The sequence below is a fragment of the Buteo buteo genome, chromosome 16 (assembly GCF_964188355.1).
Source record: "Buteo buteo chromosome 16, bButBut1.hap1.1, whole genome shotgun sequence".
Classification (NCBI taxonomy): domain Eukaryota; kingdom Metazoa; phylum Chordata; class Aves; order Accipitriformes; family Accipitridae; genus Buteo; species Buteo buteo.
In genome coordinates, this window is record NC_134186.1 from 18,157,588 (window position 1) to 18,182,235 (window position 24,648).

At 38.1% G+C, this 24,648-nt stretch overlaps 1 protein-coding gene across 1 annotated transcript in view; it reads right to left on the reverse strand.

Moving 5' to 3' along the window:
- Nucleotides 1–24,648, reverse strand: part of TRIM66 (tripartite motif containing 66) — a 51,318-nt gene that overhangs the window by 20,867 nt on the left and 5,803 nt on the right. The window contains exons 2-10 of the mRNA XM_075047068.1: nt 19,492–19,595; nt 14,905–15,052; nt 8,598–8,730; nt 7,848–7,964; nt 5,920–6,034; nt 4,381–4,527; nt 4,112–4,229; nt 1,857–2,746; nt 692–853 (exon numbers count right to left, since the gene is read on the reverse strand). Coding sequence (XP_074903169.1) covers nt 692–853; nt 1,857–2,746; nt 4,112–4,229; nt 4,381–4,527; nt 5,920–6,034; nt 7,848–7,964; nt 8,598–8,730; nt 14,905–15,052; nt 19,492–19,595 — 1,934 coding nt within the window. The remainder of the gene's footprint in view (nt 1–691; nt 854–1,856; nt 2,747–4,111; nt 4,230–4,380; nt 4,528–5,919; nt 6,035–7,847; nt 7,965–8,597; nt 8,731–14,904; nt 15,053–19,491; nt 19,596–24,648) is intronic.

Consider the following 24,648-nt stretch of genomic DNA (forward strand, 5'->3'; position numbering starts at 1 on the left):
AGAGCCAGCAAGGATCTACTGATATAGATAAGCCTTCCTGGTTTTGTTTATGCTGCTTCTTCAATAGTTAGGGCCTCCCAGTAGGTGCAAGGATCAAAGCATGAATCTATTATGTGCTGAAATATTCTAGAGATACAGGAATCTATGGTTTTTCTGCTTATACATGAGCAAGGAGGAGTATAACAGAATTATACCCTTTTCAGACACCACGTCTTCAATAATAATTAGTGTTGTTATTTCCAGGGCAACTATTTTGAAGGATGATTCTCAGGCCTGATTTCATCAGAATCTCTGACTTTTTTTTCAAATTAACTGCTGCTAGCATGGTAATTAGCAAGTCTTGACAGTTAAATCCCTAGAGATAGGGACTGGACAGAATTTACTCAGTGAAGAAATAGGTCTTCTATTCATTCACCAGTTCATGCTTAACAATCATGCCAGCCAAATCTAAACACTACGAGCTTATAGAGCAGTTGCTGATCCTGGGTACAGCACAGTGTGTAGGCATCTTACTGGGAGATGCACACTAGGTTAGGCTATGACTGTCTTCCAAGATTGACAGCCATTTTGTCAACTTTTACTGTATTTTAATTTTTTCAACCTGATTGCAGATTCCAATGCTATATTATATTCAATATTATCAAACCACGTTTTCCCTTTAAAATACTTCTTTAAAAAAAGTTCTTTATACCTTCCTTACTGGGTGGAAAGCTGATTGTTGCAATGTGCTCTCAGCGGAGTGACCGCTCACACTGGCTTCTTCATCTAGTGACTGTGCCAGGGAGGGACTATCACTTTTGTCAAGAGGAATTACAGGTTTCTCGGCATCAGGTTCAGTGGAACTCTCACAGACCTACAAATCACAATTAAGGATGTGTGTTTTCAAAATCTCAGAAAGAAAAATGGTAACAAATTCACATCAACTCACAGCATACACAATATGACAACACTGGAAAGACTAAAACAACAAAGTTGTTCAAAGTAACCCTAAGTAGAGAGATAAATGAATAGAGAAAGATTTCTCTCAAATATTAATGAATTAAAATAAAAATAAAAATCAATAAAGCTGCTGAAATGTACAGCTATTCCAAAAGCCTGCAGTCTGCCCCTACAAGTAAGCCATTTTGAGAGCTATTCAGGGTGAGAACTCCACAGGATTTACACAATGGGAAGTCCCAGCCACTTTTCCACTGCAATCCCCACTGTTTTGAATGGGTTTCAAAGCCACCTTATTCTGCACCTTATCTGCCTTGTAGTTTGGATGCTTACCATCAAGCACTGTCCCTTTTTCAAAAGCAGGATTCTTACCAACAGAGAAAAGAAGGGAGAAATTAGTGCTGCTGACAAAACTGTAACAGAACAGCATGTATGAATACTGATGAAAGTCTTAAAGGACATGATGCAGTAGCAAGAGCAGTTACTAGTAGAATGGGAAATAACTCTCAGACCAAAAAAAAGGTGTTCTTCATTCTTTTTTCACTAATCATTCAGAATCAAAAGGAAATCTTTTCCAAGGACCCAGGGCTTAAAGTTTCCAGTAAAAAGGAGTTGAAATGGAGAGTGAAACTACTGCAGTCCTCCAGTTACCTATTCACAAAGGAGGAACAATGATGCTTTTATTCTCCCACCTGCTACTCACCTCGTCTATTTAGAGATTCAGATCTTTGCGATCCAGGTTGTTTATGCAGCACTTTACAGAAAATTTTGGCCCAATCTGCATGAGGCATGAAGCCTCTGCTGAATACAAACATAGACAACAATAGACAGTTCAACCAATACATGAATCTCAAAGGTGTCTCCCATTTCTGAGCTTATATTGACTAAACGCAATAGGAAAGAACTTTTAGAGAACTTACTTGTGCTTCATCTTGGATTTGTTGCTGAACTGGGGCTGGCTGCCTCACTATGTAGTTGATTTGACCAACTATGGTCTGTTGAACATGCTGAGGTGTCTTAGCTTGGTTCAGCTGCAAGCTGGACTGTCCTTGGGCCTGCAGAAGAAGCTCCAGATCCTTTTTCATCTCCTCCAGTTCAAACTGGTGGTGCATTATGTCCAGGCTCTGCTGGATGACTTGTTTGTGAGTGTTCTCATTCTGACCTGATGGTGGCAATGCTGGTGGCAGCTGCTGCTGCTGTGGTGGCTGCTGCAAGTGGTTAGATTTTATCTTCTGGAGACGACCAAGTTGCACTTGCACAGTTGATGTCTGCAAAGAAGCCTGTGTGCGGAATGGCTGTGGATGGCTCGTGCGAACTTGCTGAGCCTCATGTGATACAACAGCATAACCCAGGGGTGCAGTCTGCTGCAGCTGCTGGGATGGTAAGTGCTTTCCCATCCTCCCGGACTCATACTCTGGCTCTGACCGTGACTGCTGTTCCAGCCCAGACTGTGTTAGCTTCATAGGCTGGAGGGCACCCCTTTGGTCTTTGTCACGTTGCTGCATGCCGTACTGCAGAGGAAAGTGCTGCTGATGCAGTTCAGGAGGTTGTTGAAAATTTTGATGGTGGTTTATGTCTTGGTAAGAAGGCTGAGCTTTGTTTGCGTGAGGTGTGCTGAGGCAGCGTGAGCAACACACAGGCGTAGGACACTGAACTGCAGGTGGAAACTGATGTGGCTGGCTATTCACAGGCTCCAGCTGTGATGTTGGTGAACGGTGCCCATGATACAAGGAGGTCTGTAATCCTTGCACATTTCCGCAGAGTAGCACATCTGAGTGAGAAACCTGTCCACCTTCCATAGTGAAACCACCTGAAGAAACCAGCAAATTTACTCCCTCCTATGATCTTGACAAATTTACACAATAAAAACTGTGAATGATGGCCATTTCCATGTCCTCGTTTCAAATATAAAAGGTATTCAAATGTCCTATCCAAACAGTCCTTCAACATACCTTCAAGACAAATTTTTCAAGATTTTTCAGTGATGTAAAATCACACCAAACTCCCACTGATGTCAGGGGAACTCATGGTTGAATTACCAGCAAATACTTTGAAAAATTGATCTCAACTTATTTTAACTGATGGATATGGTTTATACTTCCATTTTTTACTAAAGTATGAGCATAGCTCCTCATCCATAAGCACAGGTACAAAAGACTGCTTCCAGGGTGAAAGTGACAAAAATAAAAAAGATTGATGTTATGTAGGTGAGAATCATAAAAGCTAGAAACAGAAGTGACCTATGAACTGATCTTGTCCATGCTTTTAGTCAAGAGAAGATTATTGCCTGTAATACTTTTGATAGTGTTTTACACCATCTAATTTTAAATATCTTAAAATGGGAAGAGAACCAATCTTTTAGCCCATTGATTGGCCCACCAAACTGAATTTACTGTAAAAACTCACTGCAGTTGTGAAATTTATAGCTGGTGGGAAACAAAGTCACAGTAAGCACAGTATGCACATTCATTATATAAATAACACTGTAATTATTATACAGCCAATGTCTTAAAGCCATCTTTGTGCCCATTAATTTTAAGTGTCTCAAGCACTGCTCAGGTCCCTTGGCCACTAAGATACTGAAGGATCTGAGAAGCCCAGGCATGACTGAGCCCATCTGCCCCTGGGTAAGGCAAAGGAAATAATAGCACAAGGCCCACTGCAGATACTCCATTTCACCCAAGGTACTCCTTACAGGACTGCCACAGTTACAGTGGTGTAGTTACAGAGCTATTGCTTGCTGGGACAAAACTGAATTTCAAATACATTGGACAAAGTCAAGGCTATTTGATAGCCAGTGACACTACATTTTAAGTAAATTCAGTTAAAAGTTATTTGTTTAGTCCTGCACAGTGTTTCCACTAAGCTAGTAGTTGTGTTCTTACATTGTGATTTTGTAAGACCATCAAACATGATATTTATAGAGTGTATTTCTAGGTAATTTTTATAAGGTAATGCTTATATATAATGATGTCTTAATAGGTGAATTGATATAACCAGAGGGAAAAACAGGAAAATTCAGCCACACTAGCTTTTCTTCAGTATGTGACAAGAGGTACAAAAATGGTAGTCCAAACAAAAAAGGATAGCACTTTAGGGGAAATACTGTATTGTCTATATCTGTCTTGTCTAGCTTTGGGCACTTGCCTAATAAACAACAATATATTTTTCTTACCCAAATTGGACAGTTGTTTAGTCCAGTAGGAGGGATCCCAAGTAAATCTGATCTTCAGAGGAGGGCCTATGTCTGTGTTACAGTTTGTCTCTAACAAGCGCTGGATCTGAAATACAATCTGGTAACAGATCAAAGGATGATGATTTTATTCACAATTATAAGGTCATGAAAAATGTTTTATCTGAGAAACATTAAATCCTTAAAAAAGTTCTCACAATTGTGCTTACTGCACAATTTCAATTTACTGACAAAATAAGTATTGCTCTTACCAGTTCTTTACTGAAGAGAAATGGGATGCTGTTTTTATTGCACACTGCCCAGCTGATGAAGTTCTGCACATGTTCTACCTGTCTGCTTAAAACCACAACACCTTGCATTTGTTGCTCCAATTTCTGCTTCCTTTCACTGGTGATTTTCTGTCAATAGTAATCAGTAGAAGATGTCATTCTTCAGACATACATAATACATACAATCATTGGCACTACATTATGCATTATTTGCAGTGACACTGTTATTTAGAATCTCTTTAAACCACCAATCATAAAAAGAAAGCAAATCCTAGTCAACAGATATGTCTGAATTCAGGAAGAACAATGACTTCTCCAGGAGCGAACGACCTACATCATTCTGGCTTTGGTTTAACAGAATAATGTAACCCAAGAAAGCTGTATAAGTTCAATCAAATTTGCACCTGGACCACTTTCCTGTCTCTTACAATATGCAAGAGAAGAGACCCAACAAAGAATATAAAAAGAGGGGAAGCATGCAGCATTTCCTCAGAATGGTCTTCCAGTCTCCAGCAATTCGTGATTTAGGGACCACAAAGACAGAGGCTACATTATCACCCTCAGTGTATTTTTCTATGAATTTGTCTAACTACTTTTGATCTCACGCACAATATCTTGCAGCAAGGAGTTCCACACTTATTTACCATTTATGAGAAGAACTATCTGCCCTTGTTTGATTTGAACGTGGCACCTCCTGATTTCATTTGATGCCCCCTACATGCACTTCAACAGAGCACTGTGCATGTACTTCAAGCATATGCACAGTTCAGTTATGGTTACAGATAACTCAGACAAAAACTGAAATGTTGTCAAAACACATGAACACTGAATTTACTTAATGTTTAATAATACCAAAATGAGAACATATTTCTCTTTTTTGTAAAGCTACTTAGCTGAGTAGCCATATTTGAGTCAAATATGTAAGTTCAAATGTAGCCAGCAAGTGGCAAGTGCCTTGTCTTTCCAATACCTGCTAAAATTACCCAAGAATAACTGAGAAGGGGAAATTCTAATAAGATCTGATAGCAGGTTTTGTGCTCAGCACATTTTAAAATAGAATCATATAGATAGTATATACTATCCTATAGTATATATAGAACATATACTTCAACTGGACATCGAAAAACTGAAGAGTCACAATTGCAGGTTCTGTTATAGAAAGTAGACCAGAGGATCATTTTCAAAAGAGGATATTAAATGTGCTGCTCATGGTCTTCTACAAATTAAATATTAAAACCAGAAGCTGGTTTGTTTTGAAAGTACTCAAAAGGTGCTCACATATTGTCTGTAACTGTATTAGAAAATGTAGTTAACTCATGATAAGCAAACATTTTGCCACATCATCCTGAATCTTTGTCAACCATTGATTCCACATAAAATACTGCAGGAAAAAAAAAATAAAATTGAAAACAGAAGCAAAGGGACAATATCTCTCACAGTCTATATTCTTTCCATTGGCACTGGGATTAAATTTAATTTAGTTTAATTTCCCAAGGTATCAAAGAAACTAGCCTTACTTACTTCAAGTTGTTCAAGAAGGATGTTTGTTCGTTTATTGATTTCATTCATCAAAACCATCTTGGCCATTTTTATTTGATTTTCTACCTTTTTGTATAAATGTTTTACTTCAAGCAACCTATGGGTAAGAGATACAGATCCTTGGATGAGCCAACTGGTATGTCATTTATTCAGAGCTTAGTAGTTATTTGTTACAAGAACCGATCTAACTATTAACAGAGAAGTACAATGGAAGTTGTACCATTTCCTGTAAGTTCTCCCACACTTCTCTTCAGCCATAGAATCATAGCATGGGTTGGGTTGGAAGGGACCTTTAAAGGTCAACTAGTCCAACCCCCTTGTAATAAGCAGGGACATATTCAACTAGATCAGGTTGCTCAGAGCCCCATCCGACCTGACCTGGAATGTTTCCAGGGATGGAGCACCTACAGCCTTTCTGGGCAAACTGTTCCAGTGTTTCACCACCTTCATCATAAAACGTTTCTTCCTTATATCTAGTCTGAATCTACCCTCTTTCAGTTTAAACCCATTACCCCCTGTCCTATCACTACAGGCCCTACTGAAAAGTCTGTCCCCATCTTTCTTAGAAGCCACCTTTAAGTACTGAAAGGCCGCAATAAGGTCTCCCCAGAGCCTTCTCTTCTCCAGGCTGAACAACTCCAACTCTCTCAGCCGGTCCTCATAGGTGTTCCAGCCCTCTGATCATTTTTATGGCCCCTCTCTGGACCCAATCCCACAGGTCCATGTCTATCTTTCTTTTGCTGAGGGCTCCAGAGCTGGATGCAGTACTGCAGGTGGGGTCTCACAAGAGTGAAGCAGAGGGGCAGAATTACCTCTCTCAACCTGCTAGCCACGCTTCTTTTGATGCAGCCCAGGATACAGGTGGCTTTCTGGGCTGCGAGAGTCCATTGCTGGCTCACATCCAGCTTTTCATCCACCAGCACCCCCAAGGCCTTCTCTGCAGGGCAGCTCTCAATCCTTTCGTCCCCCAGCCTGTCTTGATACAGGGGGGTTGCCCTGACCCAGGTACAGGACCTTGTACTTGGCCTTGTTGAACTTCATGAGGTTCACATGGGCCCACTTCTTGAGTTTCTCCAGGTCCCTCTGAATGGCATCCCATCCCTCAGGCACATCAACTGCACCACTCACTTGGAGTCATCTGCAAACTTGCTAAGGGTACACTCGATCCCACTGTCTATGTTGTTGATGAAGACATTAAACAGTATTGGTCCCAATATGGACCCCTAGGGGACACCACGTGTCACTGGTCTCCATCTGGGCATTGAGCTGTTGATCACTATCCTCTGGATGTGACATGCTAATGCTGATTGACTCTCTCAAACATCATGCCAAGAACAGTCTAAAGTTCTTTGTCAACAAACACATGCAGAAGCCATATAAAAAAAAAATTCACTTTATACTAGAGTATAAGTAGTATAAATAGATTTGTACTCTTTCAGGGTGTTTGAAATTGTTTTATTCATGCAGAAGAGAGATCCAACAGCTGACAGATACATAATCAGTAGCCAAAATCCAGTTCATATAATGAAATATTTTCATTTTTATACTAGTCTTGACTGGAATTGCAGCTTGTTTTGAGGTTTCTTGAAGAAATATGGTATTTTAAAACTAATCTTTATTTCTAGTATTTTTAAATTCTAGTTCAGAAACAGATTGTACAAAGAAATCTTAATGCTGAAGTCAGCTGTCACATGCCATATAAGGACTATGGCATCACATATTGCAGTGCCATGACTTGTCAGTACCACTTAAACATGAATTTGATATTTTTAGTCTTCCTATTATTTCCTACCCTCCAAGGAAAAAAAGAAAATATAGCATCTGCATTTACTTCTGTTAATCTTCATTTAGTGAAAATAATATTTTTACTGATCACCCACTTTCATGAAAAACAAATGCATAGCAATTACCTGTCTTCAATCTGTTTAGCTGAAACCTGAATCCCATTTTTTTTCTCTTCCACTTTAGTTATGACATTTTCCAGGATAAGTCTCTGATTTTGCAAAGCTTCATCAAGATGTCTAAACCTGTGAACGAAGGGGAAATTCTCACACCATGTTTTTTTCTGTTAATAAGTAATCAACTTATCAGATGAGAAGTTTAGGGGACCAGCTGCCTTAATACCTGTCTGGACATGGTCCCCTACTTGTTTCCTACTACAAATGTTCTCTGTGACAGCTAAACTTTATTGCCCCTCATATAGGCAGGCTTATCTCACAAAAAGTGTCACTGTGTATAGACAATTACTTACATGGCTCACACACTTCCACAGGCAAGCAGCACGCTTAAGCGTTAGTAACTCTTGCCTTGTACAGTCATGATGTCTTTGATAAAGACAAACAGAAGTATTTGAACCATGCTAAGTATTGAGTTCAACTTGTGCCTTTGAGCACAATCACGAGGAACTATATGCATGCATACATAACATCTGGGCAGACACGGGAACGTACACACTGTGGAGAGCAGTGAGTGATTCTGTGAGGGCAGTCACCCATGTGTTACACTGCATGAGCATAAGACAACTGAACTGAGTTTGCTGTGGCTTTTAAGTTTGGACTAGACTGCAACTTCAGCTGACAGGAAATGCAGATGAATAGTCTTAAATCTAAATTAGCTACAGTTTTAGACAGGATTATGATTAAGGAATCAATGTGTGGTACCTGTGTTCCTTATGCTCTGTCAGAAGGCAGCTGCGGCATGTAAGGATATCACAGGTCTCACAAAACAGCTTGAGGGGCTCTTGAGTATGCACTGGACAAAATAAGGAAAACTCACTTCCTTCATCTTCAGTTGCTGAGGAATATAAAGCAATGGTGTCATTGACAAAGATTACTAATATAGTTCAGAAAAAGAGTTGCCAAACTCTCACAATTTTATTGAAAGTCTTGATGTTATTTTTAAAATACCCAGACCCTGGAACCATCTGATTATATGAAGCAGGATTTATTTTTATTTTTTTCCCGGCCTTATACATCCTACAAACTGAGCACATCAAAGAGGTTCAGAAACAAGTCATCAAACCAAATTCATATTGTCCTCTAAACTCTCATGTGTTTTAAATATCTCTCACGATTTTGGGCACCTGCCTCACAACTTTGAATGCTCTGGTCCAGCAAACCGGACAATAAATCTGTATTGTAAAACGTAGAAAAGCAAATATATTAAATAAACCTGAAGTCACAGCAGAAGCAAGGAAATCCTTTGTTTTTAAAAAGTCACATGGGGAATTGTTTTTCAAACTTGTATTTGTTGTAAATTCAGTACATAAGCTTCAGCAGCTACAGGATATTGATATTAGGCACTCAAACCTGTTCTTAAAAGTATTTTCTAAAGAGTAATGTGATGAAGAGTAAGAATGGACAGTGGATATCTAAAGTGGAAGTGTTGCCCCTGTACAATCTATTCTTGCCTTCTTTCCTGCATACAGCAGAACTGTTTTAGAAAGAAGGAACACTTTCAATGAAAGAATGCAAAAAACACCCCACTAAACCATACCAAAACAAAACCCCTTCCACTGAAGTTACACATTCACAAGTACATCTACGTTAATAGTTAAGGCAGGGAGGGGGAAGCTCTTGGATCCCCAAAAACACAGACTCCAGAGCCTTATTTTATTAACCAGTGTAAGGACCACCCACCATTATTACTGGTGAAAACCACTATTCTCTCAAATGGTCAAAAAGCACAAGCAATGCTAAAGTACAGTGACAGATTTATGCAGGTCAGTGTTCAAATCCTTGTCCACAGAACCATCAACATTATTAGCACATAGGGACATATATGGGGACAACAAGAAAAGCACATGTCTGCGTCCTCAAAAGTATTCCTACAAAGACACTATCCCATTATTCTTTACCAACACTCGAGAAATTAAACAAAACAATCATTGTTAGATAACACTTATTGATACAAACTTTAAATGAAATAGAAACATTGCTTATTTATATATCATTATTTGTTCACATAAAATGAGAAAAATGTTTCAATTTTCCCCCACCAAACCTAACTTACTTATCTAAAAATTTAAAAAAAACAACTTGTGGCAGGGACCAGGCTCTCATCCTCTAACGAAAGAAAGCCCTTTATACAATCAAGCCTCTGAAGTGATACTGTTGCAGTAACACAGACACACAGTGTACAGCAAGCTATATTGATTTAGTCGCTTTATTTTCAAATTGGAAAATGCACAATATAGAAGTAGAAAGGCTAAGAAAACCTGATGGGTGACAAAGAGAATGAAAACACAGAGAAAATCCATGCCATGCTCTAAATATGCCAAATTTCCTACTTTTTACATTGCTATCTACTCTAAACATTTCTGAGATGGTTCACTTGGCTTTCCCCTCCGTTGTCTTAACATAGTGTGCAAGAAGATAATTTGAGATAAATTAGGCCAAGATTTTTATGTAACAGCATTACATAGTTTACATTGTTATGAATTATTTACTACAGTATCATGCTTTATTCTTCAGCAAAGTTTATTGGTTTATATTATTATTGAATCAAATGATAATAGATAGCATTATTAAAAGAGGAAATTGGATCAGAGGGTGCTCTTAGCCCACTCCAATGTTTTTTTTTTCTATCAAGGTACAAACTGAAGTCACCTTGACAGCAAACCTTTTCTCATTGTACTGCAAATATGTACTTTTGCATTAAAACCTGCAGCTGACAATGCAAATAATATGTAACCAAGTAGGTTGTATAACCAATATATAACCAAGGTGGATGTCAAAGATCATCTTTTCCTCCCTACGGAGTCAGATATTATATCTTAAAAGAAAAACAAAAAGCCCATAATAACTACCTCAATTTTCATGAGTTGGAAAAGCCCTTCTAAATGTTCAGTACCTGCAGAGCATGCAAGCTGTTATTTTGAAAATTCGGGATCAAATTATCCATATTAAACTCCAACTTATAATGAGATGTGGTCTTTAAGGTCCAAGTATAATGAAAACTAGTCACAATCTTACATAATGATTTCTCCATTTTTGTCTCTCTGAAGGGTCCTTTAGCCTTTGGGTGATTGTAATCATCCCAGAGAAATCAGTGGGGTTTTTAGTACTGTGTCAGATTGAAGAGACAAGCAGATTTCAAATGCAAACTAAGGATAAGAACCACTCTTACCTAATTACAACACAGATCCACAGCCTCTGCCACTAGTAATTCCCTGATTCAATTGACATATCAGTGGGGGCTGCCACTGAGCCATGGTATTCTCAACCTACTATATACTCAGCTCAGAGCTACACTCTTCAGTTTTAAAATAAGTTGAATTCTTACAAATCAGATGCTAAAGAAGGACACGACTCTCTTTCTTCTGGGACCAGACAGGGAAAGTCCAGTTGCCTTAAATCCTGAATTAACATCAGTTGAGTCACCATTTTCTACAGCCTGTATTTTCTTTACCTCAGATGGATCTCTTGAATAATTAACAGAAAGTTTTAAATCTCTGTTCCTCTGGCCAGCTGATGTCAACTTTGGAAAAGCAATCTTATCCTGGCTAATAGAGTCCTCCCTCAACTTGCATAATTCACAGTGACTCAAACTTTGATTTTATAGGTTCATATTCAACCTTGAGAGACTGAAAGGAAAGAACAGTATAGCAAAGAGAAAATTATTCTGTTTGCGCACTAGCCTATAAATAGTTGGTGTGTCAGTACCAGATCATTTACTTCTAACATAGTTTTGGTAAAAGGACTGTCTCTACTCAGTTGTAAAGCACAGATTTCCACTTAACAAGGAAAGAGTCTCTACTAATGCTGAATGTACTTTTAAGAAAGTTGGGACTAAGGGCGGAAGAAGTTCTGGGTTTATGACTTCAAGCAGTTCAAGAGCTCTGCAGAACTTCAAACTTAACAAAGTTCACTTATTCCTAGCGCTAATGCAGACCCCTGCAGTGAAAGGTTTGTCCTTCAGAGATTATTCCTCCAAGATTGCTGCTTAATCTGTCGTAAAGCTTTGGCCCATGTTCCAAGTACCTAGTTCTCCAGTGCTCAGCAAATTCATTCCAGAAGCAGATTTCAACATTTTCACGTCTTGATCCTGCAGTCACAGATCCAGAGTTTTCAGGGTTCTTTTGGGTTGCCTTTTTTTTTTTTTTTAAACTGTCAGGAAAAATCATTATCTTTGAAATACTGCAAGTAGTGCAGTTTAACCCATCTGTGAACCACATCTCTTCATATTCATATCCAGCAGTAATAGTCTGGCACTCACAAGAGAACTGGAATTTTTTATAGTACCTCTAGAAGTGGTTCAGCTAACAAGAATACACTGGAGCAACCATACAACATATAAACATTAGTGGGAAATTTGCAGGGGGAGGAATCAAAGTGATGTCCAGTGCATGCTATTTATCTGGGTTTATGCTTAAAAAATAAGGTCTGTTTTTCAATGTAGGAGTTCAGTAACAGTTTTCAGCTGAACAGTTGTGACACAGACCACTCCCCATTCCAGTTCTCAATAAGCATGTACACAACAATGAAATCTAACTAGCACAACTGCCCCCCTCAAGCTACCAGATGTTACAGAATGCTATGGAATGAATAAAATAAAGCTGTTTCCAAACAAGAATGGAGCCCTTTCCAAGACCAAGGCGGCCTCACAGGGAATCCCCTACGAGCAGCATTCATTTTGTGGGCCTTTACTTCAGACTTACAAAGGATGAGTCAGTAGGAAAAAAGAAATCTGGCTACTTTAAAATTGTTTTCTTCTTATACAATATGGAATTTTTCTGTCCCAGCCTAGTCCTGCTCTTCCCCATGCCCTTAACTTCTAAATACAAATTTGAATGAAGCGTAGAGTTCTCAAAAATCACATTAATTTGGCACACTGTTCTGCAGCATGACCTCAGGAGTCACCAGGCTAAGGGTGCTGCCTGGCAGCCAGCTCAGCTGTTCAGCTGTGTGAGCTGGGTCTCACCCAGCAGGCAGACAATGGCCCAGGAAGGAAGCAGGAGCATGTGCAGGGTAAGTGGATGTCACAGGTAACCGTGACAGAGAGTTGAAGGTTCTGTGTGGCAAGGGGTGATCAGATGTGTTACACGGAGCACGGGTATTATGAATGAAGAAGCAGAAAGAAAGGTTTCCCAGGGAAGCCAGGCTCCTTTAGTTCTGCCACTCAAGGAAGAAATTTTTTATCAAAATGAATAGGAATAGGCAGGATTTAATGTGTTTGGTGGTTGGGGGTTTTTTCTACTTTACTTCATTTCAGACCCAGGGAATCTTATGGTTTTTAGATGACAAAAGAAAGTCTGGCCCTTGTAAAGCAAATGGCAAAAGACAGAACAGTTTAAGGGTGCAAGATAAATGGGATAGAGAGTCTCTTAATGGTTACAAGGGCCTACAAAGAAGTTGATAGTTGCTCAGAAGCACCATACACAGACTGAAGGTGGCTACTGAATTTGAAAGCAGAGGATGCTTTATTTCCAGAAAATAAAAAATAAAATATATTTCAATAGTATATCCTAGTATTTGCTTTCTTTGAAATATCCTGAGGGGATATCTATGTCCTAAATAAATAATATATACATAAATAATAATAATTTAAAAAGCACAGATTACATTCCCAATCAATTTTTAGATTAACTAGCCTATATATATGCTACCAACCTCCTTGTTAATTTTTTTTTCAGCTCACAGAATTTAGGACTAAAAAGATGAGAAAGCATTTTAGTTTATGTGTTTGCATCATTTTATTTATACAGCACACACAAAACCACAACTAAGTCACAGGTATATTTTCTTAACATTATTTGTCAACAACATGAGCTGGTAATCTTACTCAAAGTGGAATGAAATTATAAACAGTTCAAGCCTCAAAACCACAGTCCTTATCTTGCCATCAACTCAAGAAGAAAAACATATTGTCCATCCAATCAGGGCATTTGAGGGGGAACTGGGGAGACTTCAGTTTATATTAATCTCTAGAAAAGAGCCAGAAAATATTTAAATGTCTTCTGTGCTTTTTTATTATTACTATTCTTACAGAGGTTTTTTTGTTTGTTTACACTATTTGGCAACAGCATATCATGTCTCAAGGGCCTCAAACTCTGTTTGATATGAACACCCAAGACTTAAAAGAACTCCATCTGTAGAAAGCCTAAAGTATAGGCTTCTACAAACAAAATCCTAAAGCCAAAAAAAAAAGAAGTATAATCAGTAGGCTACACCTATATTTATTCCTTGTTCTGTCCTTCATCTTCTTTATGAAGAAGAATGATAGTGCAGCACAAACTCTAGCACAAATAACTTCATATGTGAGCAAAGTGTAAACTTAAATCATTGCATAAAATTGCAAAACTCTTATTTTAGGTTACAAATTGCTTAGTAAGTTTAGGTTAGCATATCCCTCAGCAGATATCTGGCATATAAGGAAAGAAAATAATGAGCAGTAATAGGAGATGATAGTCCTTTCTATGGATCATCATTTTATAGGGATGAGACATATGTGCCAGTGGGCTTCATTTGTGCTTGCTGATGGCAATATAGTGGTCACACTCAGGAACCATGTTTTTCAGTCCAGGCTTACAAAAGGAACACCCTATAGTGATCACAGCCTTTTGCTCCCTGTGACTTTCCCTCCCACACTTTGTCCATAAGCACAGGAATTGCTTGATGGTAGTTTTCTGAAAGAAATTACCCAAAAGAGGACAGAAATACTGAAAGGGCAAGGCCTGTTGCTGTTGTAGCCTATCAAACCCTAGTCCTTCACTCTGCAGACTGAAAAGGCGTATGGAAAAGATAGTCTCTGTGAAACACAAATAACCAAAATTTTTCAAATACTGTGGAATGCTGATTGTGGCAATGGCCCTAAAGTTACAGAAAAATCACATAATCTCTCATTGACATGCACACAGCCTTCTGAATCACACAGACCACGTCTGTGGCACAGAGCCTGCAACTGCTCCTTTTTCAACTGAATAACTGATATGAGAAGAAACAAAATTTCAAAGTGCATCTTCAGTACCTGTGCAGCCCTTCAGGGATACAGAGAGGAAGTGGTCTCCAGTTTCCTTGCCATGCCTGTGTTCCTCTGTACATGAGCTGCATAACCACTTATTGCAGCTTGTACAGAGACTGTGAGCGGGTCTCTTCTCTTTACATGTGGAGCAGCACTAAGAACAAAAAAGTGCAGTTACATGCAAGGATAAAAAATTAGCCATACAAACTGTTATCTTTAATAGACTATGATTCAGATTGGTAAGCTTAATATTTTTCTTCCTCAGACTAATGCAATTCAACTGATTTTAAGAGTCTGATTATTGTGTAAAAGAGAATAGAATAAAATTAAGATTCGAAGCTCTTAAATCAAATTGATTGTCTTTCTGTGCTCTAGCAAAATCAAGCATAATTATGACATGATGCGAGAATTATTCAGCAAAATTCTAGGGTCCATGTTAGGCATGAAGTCACAAGAAATAATCATAACAACTTGTTTCTTGTGAACTGAAAAAGCTATGAAACTATGAAATAAGACTTGTCTGATTTCAGTTAAGGAGGGTTAGATTAAAAGTTACTTTTGAAAATGAGTGGTGTGCTTTATAATCCCTTTTTGTTAGTGTTGTACTTACTGATGGTTTTAACACATCAAATGAGTGTACACCTTACTTTGTGTATATATATATATTTAGATAGCTAGATATAGGTATTTTCTACCTCAGAAAAGATAGTCTAGGTTGGCAAGTAAATAAGTGAAGTGTTGGAGTCAAACATAGCCCATCAAAAAGTTTTTTAGTCTAGCTACCTTTTCCTTTCTAATCACAACATTATGCAGAAGCATTTTACCATATCCTTTCAGTGTCATTCATTAATTTCTGCCCCTTACTAATTATTTATTAATAAACAAAAAATCCTTAGGCTAGAATCCATTTCTGCTTTCATGTATATGAATGTAAATCAGAGCTACTTCAGCAGAGCTACTCTAAATCTACATTGCTTTATTTAAAATTAGAGCTTACTCTGTTTGCTTTAGCATTGTATGAACCACTCTGATACAGTGTAACTGTCAGAAAAATACATAAAACATGCCAATGGTAAGGCAATTTAGAAAACAATATGGGGACACCCACATACTATTAATGAAAAACTTAGTTCCTATTCTCTAAAGAGCTGACCAGAAATGAGCTCAATTTATATATTGGTATCACATATGGTGAACTGGAAACATAAGACACGGGAACATGAGAAGAACTGGAAACCCTAATTAACTATCATTTCTACAATTTAGGAAATGCCCTTTGTTGTATAGGCCATGCTGTCTGGAAGTGTCACTAAAGAGGAAATGAATAAAGCAGCACATAAATGACGTGTCTAATTTGATCTTTGGTATCCAGAATGAACTCAAGAGTTATTTCAAGATAGCTATAATGATATTTCTTTTAAAAAAAAAGATTTGCACTAGGCATAAATTACCTTGTTTGAAAACTCCTAATATTAATGGTTTTGACTTACAGTAGCCACAAATACATACTAATGGACAGAGTGAACATAGCGTTGTAATTTTACCATCATCAAAGCATAAAAGCTTTGCCACCAGTTTATCAAATTCAAGCATTTCCTACAAATTTACAATATATCTACTGTACTTATGCATAGTTCCCGAATATTGCTACTACTCAGGGCTACTCAAGCAACTAATAATAGATGGCAAAATTACTTCCTATTGTGTCCTTTCTATTGGGCATCAGCTTATCTTCAATTCAGTTTAGTTACGATTGCTTCCCAACTATTCTGATGGGAAACATGAAAAGAAGGATATAGCAGCATACACTCAGCACATAAGCCCTAATGCAAGCCCTGGTGAATTTAATAAAAGAGTTTCTCTTTGCAGTGTCTCAGGGAATAGAAAGCCTGAAGGAAGAACAATCACCGTTCTTTGCTAGTCATCTTAGTTTTAAATCACGGCTTTAACAGTAAGTGGAACATCTATATCCACCTAAATTCTGAGAAGCAGGTGAGTCAAGTTCTGATTCACTTCAGAAAAAAAAAAAAATTTTGTTCTGCTGAAATTAATGTAAATTTTACCATTCCCTTCAGTGAGGCTGGAATTTCACAACAGGTCTCTTATCAAGTCATTGTTCAAGAATTTCTAAGTATTCCCAATCTTTTTCAAAGAGATTGTGCAATTCTTGACAATAAGACAACAAAGCAAAGTTTTAAATGTGTTTGATAGTCTAGGCAGGGAAGTATTTGTGTAAGCATTCTGCTATTTTAGCCATTTGGTTATCAACAATGTTTTCCAAAATATGTAATGTATATGTAATAATTTAAACCAAAAAGCCTAATATAACTTCTATAACCAAAATGCAAGGGTATTTATTCTGGGAAGCAAAGCTTGTTATATAAAAAGTAATGTCTGATTTAAAATGTACCACAAAGGGCCAGATGAGGGAACAGGTCAAAAGATGAGGGATGCTCTGCCTTCTCTGCAATAACCAAAACTGCTTAATCACAAGTTTACCTGCAATTGTTGAGCTGTCAGTCTGACTAGAACTTATATTGATACTGTACTGTGTTAACATTACTTCTAAGTTGCAGAGCACAGAGTGTTCCCAGAGTTACATTATTTATGATGTGGAAATGGGCTTCTGGGCAAGAGATTCTGAATTGCATACTTTTTAAACCCCTGCTGCTGGTATGTAGCACATTCTATCATTTATGCTTCACTATCTCACACACTGAGAAACATCTTGCTTCCAAACACTTTGTTACAAGCCTTGACAGATTCCCATTTGAACATATTAGGTAAATTAAGAAAATTATGGCAGTTCAGCAGTGTCTCAGCTGGATGAGCTGGTGCTTCTCCTTTTGATATCACTGATGGTGAAACTATGGCTTTATTTTGGAGGGGCTGGTGGTTAAAAGCCAGTAAGCAAGCTTCACTGATACGTGACTTGACTGTTAATAAAAAGGAAGTAAGCCAAAAACTATGAGGAAGGTTCGCAAGTCCCTCTATGGTACTCCTATGCTTCAGTGAGAAATCTGCTTTACTGGACTGCTCTTAGGACTCCTAAGGGATTACAGAAAAGAAAAACCTTCTTTTAAAGAAGCTTTGAAAAAATAATCTAGTGCTTTTGAAGACATTAGATATTCTCATTTGATTTCCTTTCTACATGAAATCTCATTGAAAGGTAAATGATGTGAGTCATGGTAATTAAGAAATCCCAGTATAATAAGGGCATTCTAAACATTCAGCAATATCTTATGAATTTTCTTCTCTTTGAAGAGTGCATGTGAAGAGACATCTTCCTGGTTTAGATAAAGTTATGTTGCACTCTTCAAACACCTTACACCTGAAGATGTCAACACACTTTTCTTGCATTAATTTTTTAATTTCCCCAGAACACTCCATTAATTAGGTTACACATTCTTTTCAACAATGGAGAAAATGAAACACAGAAATGGCTGACAGGGAAGAAATACATCGCCTTTATACTTTTTTGAAACAATGTCACTGGGCAAGTCACTTGCACAATTTAAAGCCATCTCAAGCCTTCTGCACGGGACAGAACTGACCTACAAATTGTTGCTGACCCTACAGGAGCTAAGAGCAGTGGAAAGATTTATCTTCTGTCCCACATTATGGAAAAAGTGTTCTCCTCTACCCAAAGGCCCTGAAACTGAACATCCAATGTGGCTATCCAGTTTACTTAGGAACCAAAAGTGCAAAAGGGACAGACTGAGATCCAGGAGCTGGTTCAGAAGGTGAAGTCCAGTATCCCTGCTTCTTTGTCAGTCTTCCCTTGCTTTAGATCACACTTTGGACAAAGCAGTCAGCAGATTACAGAATAGTTTTGATGAGTTTTCACCTGTTTTAACTCCCAGCTACAGGTAATACTACCACATTTTGAAATCAATCTTATTAATGTAAACAATAGAGTACTGTTTTGTAACAGAGGAGGCAGAAATACACACCTTTCTCTGTCCCTCCTTGTGACCCAAAGTACTAACAACTAAAAAACTGTGAGAATAGTCCTGCCTGTTAACTGGGTATTTAACAGAAGTGAAATCCATCTATGAACAGTATCAATACAAGGCCAAGGTAGTAATCCTATGCCTTCCAATTACCCTTTGCATCCATTCCCCAATGGGAAACTGAAATATGACATGACCTCTTTTATCATTAAAACAGACAATCAGCAAATGGTAATTGCCCGCAGGATCTAATAGGTAATCTTGGTGTAACCATTCAGCCAATACTCTGCTTCTGTTTACTTTGTGTTGAGAGCAGAAAAGGGACAATGAGGAATCCGAGACATTCAGTACCTTCCTAATATATTGATTGTCACAGATGCAGTCCCACACCACTAGTATCAATATTTTTTAATTGACTTTATTTTAAGTATATAGAGTCAAACTCCTTCTTCAAATAAAGTTTAAAAAGTACTATAAAGGCAGTATGTCCATCTCTAGGAGTGAAGTAATTACAGTGCTGCATAAGCAAACTGTAACAGAGTCTGTTTTTCAATATGAAGTTTGCTCTGTTTTCACACTGTGTTCATGTGGTTGTGTTTCAACAACTCACAAGGCACCCAACTCAGTGATTTTCACTTACCTTTGCCATAGCTGAATTACCAGTGGCAAAGTCCTTAAGAAAGAAATTTTCAACTACATTCCTTGCAAAGCAGGTCTGTTTGCACACAGGGCAGGAAAGGATACCTGAATTTAAAACAAAACAAAACCACCACAAATAAAACAATGCACACCAGCCATGTGAACCAGGAAATTATATAAACCACACTTCAGTATTGCTGGCCTTTTTACATCACACGGACACACTTAGTTCCTGGAAACGAAGGCATTCTTCAAGCCATAAGTTACTTGTGCCTAGATATAGTTCAATACATAGGAAAGAAAAACAAAGCACAAAATCCCTAGAAATACACTACAGTTCACTTGACTTATTTCAGCATTTATCAATTCTATCTGCATGTCCAAATTCCCTTGAATTCATTATGGTTTACAGCTCTGATAAAAACCAAGCTGCACTTTAAACTGTATTCCCTTGTTACAGATCTACTTGTGCTTTCTGGTACTTGCTACAGTTCTTCTAGACCACCTTTACATTACCAGAGGTATATCAAAGCATAAAATACACATTGCCTAATACTAGTTTTACAGTGCAGCATGCTATGCAAGTGAAGTGAAAGAGGAGAAACGTGCTGCTAGCAGAAGCAACAAGTCAGAATAAAGGTAAAGGATAAAAAATGTTTCATAAATAGAACTCAGAATTGCAAACCATCTATTACAACAAATCCAAAGGTGGAAAAACATGATCATCCCTAAAGCAAAGCAAAGCGAGCAGCGTGAGCAGCAAAATCTGGCTCCAGCTTCATTAACTACTGAGTGCGACTGGGATAAACCTTAGTATTTGCCTGGGCTGAGAACTAACAGTTCAAGGTGTCCATAACCATATACCTGCATTTTGGCACCTCTGCTATTCCATCCTTAGACTTCTTGGCCTAGGATTTACATTTTTCTAGGTCGTGCTTTTTGTTTGTTTGTTTGAAAAGGAGTGTGCATGTTTCTGACCATATTTCTGTAAACTGTGAATCCAGTCCTTTAGAGATGGTGGTGGTATGTCAGTCTATTTTTACCCTATCTTATCAAGTCTTTTTTTATCTAAGTTTTTCCATTCTGTTGAGAACAGAATTTCAGTGCTACGCTCACCTTGCCAAGTGATCTGTTTATGATAACTAACAGCAGTATTTTCCATGACTAAATGATGCAAACTCACTTAAAGCAAGATTTTAAAAGCAAGATCAATGACAACTTTCTACTGGACTGACAGTGTTCAATGTGCTCTTTTCCTTAACTAACAGTATTTTTTAATAAGGAGAGTGGCCTGTACATTAATTAAATCTTAAGAAGTCTGTTACTCTTTGCATTAGACAGTTATCAGAGGCACTCATGTTTTCCAGGTGCTTAGTATTACCTGCCCTTGGGACATGGCTCCTGCAGTCCCTGGCCAGGTGCACAATTCTAACCCTGAGTGTCTCCCATTTACAGAACTGGACTACTGTTATTTTAACAGCAGCACTTCACATTGACAGAGATACACAAACCCCAATCCTTTCCTACATTACCACTTCTGACAAAAGCACTATGCAGTCAGATGCCTGAAAAGGTGCACTTTCATTCATAAATGTTTTGAAGAAACTTTGAGTTCTGTTACATCTCCTTTGAAGAGGACATCTTACTAAGAATGGCTTCCATGAGGTTTAGGTCTTTTTTAGCCCAAATCTTGTTATAAAAGCAAAAATATATTGTTTATTATTTTCTGAGGTTGCATTTAAAACAGAACTGTGATTTGGGTGCCCAAGTGGCAGACTATGGTCTGCCTCACACTTGTTTGTTTAACTGTGCATTTCACACAGCACTGAGTGTTCATGTAGACGTGAGAAGGAACAGCCATTATCCACAGGTGCCTGCGCTACTGAGCTACAAGTCACCCCAGGGGAAAGGGCAATGCAAGCAATTGTCAACACTTTGCTCATCTTCTGGGCACATAACTTGAGTCTTGTTTAAGTGTGTTCTGGTGACAGGAGTTACAAAGAGGGTAAAAATTCACCTGACAAAGATGCCCATGATGGCAGAAAGCTGGAGAAGTCTTTTAAACTCTTCCTCTACTTTGCAACCTTAATATAAGGAGTGCAGCTGAAAAGGTATCTTATTTATCTACAATATTTGTAGCTAATCACCTTCATATGTTACACCCTAGGACAACAGAATGCTTTTATATTAGTCACAGAGAAACCTCTCCATGCTTTCCCAAATTATGGTTGTGTGTGCCTTTTAGATATCTGTTAACAGCTCGGTTCTCTAGAGAAAAGTAAAAACAGTAGGAGCACTGCAGTACCTAAGACAAGATGTGTTATACAGACAGTGCCCTCCTACTCCTTGTAAATGGTGCATACTACAAGCACCAGTGAATTGTAGTACTGATTCCTAGGTGGTGAAACAGTTTTCAAGTTTCCCTGTGAGCACCTTAAAAAGCAACACAGTTAAAACAGCAGCAGAAATAAAAACACAGATACATTTTGATTGATAAGCTAGGAAGCAAAATACCTACTTTGCAAGCAGCTTCTCAAGTAAGTCTCATGGGACATGCTCTAATTCTCAGTGCAGTCAATAGGAAACCATCTACTGACTTTACACGGAATCGCCTCTAGCCTTTTGAGACTTCGAACCAGTTTCTTACTCCCGTAACAGCATTGCCCAAGCAGTGTCAGTTCTTGATCTGGCTAATACAGAGAAAAAACCTCCATACTAAGATCCACGACTCTCACAGTTATTCCTTCATCTACATTGCATATGGATGAGTGCAGCTTCTTACACAAAACATTTCTGGGAACAGCTGCTTACTGGAAAACAAAAGCAGTGTTCAGGACTTTGCCATAGCAAGGACAACTTCTGTCTACAGACCACATAAAGTAAAAAAAGTTAATATTGAAGCTACTATTTTATTACATTCCAGCAGTATTCAGTTAGTGAAGAATGTTGAATCAAATTATACCAATTGAATGATATTTAATGGATTGCTCATGCCCTCAGGGGCGTTCATGTGAACCTTAAATTCTGCTAATTTGTTACAAACCAGTGAAGTATAAAATACATTGTATAAAGAATGCATTAATTTGACAATGGGCAAGACCATCTTTTTAATGTTTTTAAATGTGTTGAAAGAAAACTTCAATAATTTTTACCCTAAGAAAACATCACACATGGATTTCAGTTCTGCACAAAAGCCTCCTTGTATATATATTGAGAAATGCAGTGGTATTAATAAATATGGAACAGCTATGATTTTGGAGGTAGATGACCTTATTGCTGATTAATTAGGGGATATCTAAAAGTGATGCCCCAGATGCCACGGGACAGGTTTTTTTCCCAGGTTTTAGATCCAAGTTATGCTACTGAAATCCGTGTTGTTCCAGAGATACACATGGAGTGAGTTGCACACACACAGGTCAGAACTTTGTATTAGACTCACTACTACAGACCATCAAGTACAGGTTTGATTGTGTAAATGTCAAAGTGTGTCTTAAATATCCAAGTAACTGTGAATTATAATTATTTCAAATCTAAAACTCCCTTGAGATGAACATAAGACATGTATAGCCCTCAGCTTAATAAAAAAAATCAGAACAAAGAATGTAACAGTTAACAGGAAATATAATGGGGACACCATGGCAATATTGTATTGGAAGTAGTCTCCTACTCATAGGAGGACTAATCAGTAAGCACCTTCTTGCCTGTCCTGATACTGAATTCTGTATTTAAGACTTTATTAAAATTACAGGAGATGGATTTGCATCTTGCTAAAAGAGGGATTCCCTGAATGCAGTAGCTTCGGAGATCATACTTGTTCAACTATTTGGCCTTCTTATTTGATTCCTTTTCCATTTAATAAAAAACTGTGCTTCCTGGAAATGCCCAACCTTTTTCAATATAAATTCCCAAAAGAATCTAATGATAGCTTGGCATAATAAATACACTACAGAATAGTTTGTGAAGCAATTACCCTGAAATTAAGCAAACCTTACACACATATTTACAAATAGCTACAAGCAGCAGCTACTTCAACAATACAAATCGAGCACACTATGCTATGCTTGTGCTCAGAGTGCAAACTACCAGTAAGGTACAATTTCCTAGAAACCCCTTACCTGTCCCTTGGATAAACAGTCACTTAGAGAGCTACACAAAAGTCACTTGTGCTGGGGAATGGGTGGTTATTAAGCAGAATGGCACACACCATTTGCTCCCCAGAATCAATTGCAGTCCCCAGACTGCAAATTGAAGTCACTACACCTTTCACAGACCGTCTGGGGCTGCTCCCTCTTCTTCAGCCAGCAATGCTGACAAATCAGCAGGGCAGAAAGATGTACTGGGTCACTACAAGGTGCATTTTTTCCCCCCCTCTCTTGCCTTCTTTTTTGCCCTTGCCTCTCAGAATCATTCAGGCCTCTGTTAACTTGCCTTGGTTGTATTTTTCCTGAAGTGGTGGAATAAAAATCCCATAGTAAGAATGAATAGCAGCATCCTACTTCCCTTCTTGCCTGGATCAGTCCTTAGAATAACCTGGAGCAAGTGTGCAGAAGGAAAGAGAAGAGCTTTTCCAGATCCAGGTAGCAGCAGGTCTTAGAACGTCATTCACTCCCACGGTATGTTTTGCAGACCATTCCCTAAATATTTTTCTTGCCTTACCACTGCCTCTAAACAACATTGTTAATTTGTTTTAAGAACCCGTACTTTGCAGACAGCTCATTTAAATATATCATTATTACAGCACTGTGGGTGAAGGGAAGAGTAGTCAGAAGCCCTAGAGACTCACTGTTTGTACGTATGAGCATGATGCAATTTCTGGATCTAAATAGCAATTCAACATGGAATTACAGGTTTCAAACAACAATTTACATATTAAGAGATCAGGAGCCAAATTCAGCTATGGTGCAATCCTGATGCCCAAATGAAGTCCATTATTGTTATCAAAACCTCTAGAATTAGCAAAAAGCTGAGAGCTGTTGACGTGCTCTATTTTTCTATGGAAATTATATTGGTAGGAAGGAGGTAGGAACATTTGCACAAATTATTTTTTAGAAGTTCATTACCTCCTGCTGTTTATCATTTGAAATCATTATTTATGACATCACATTTCACTGCTAAAGAGATGACCACAAGTTTAGAAAGGCTAGCAAGGATCCTAATG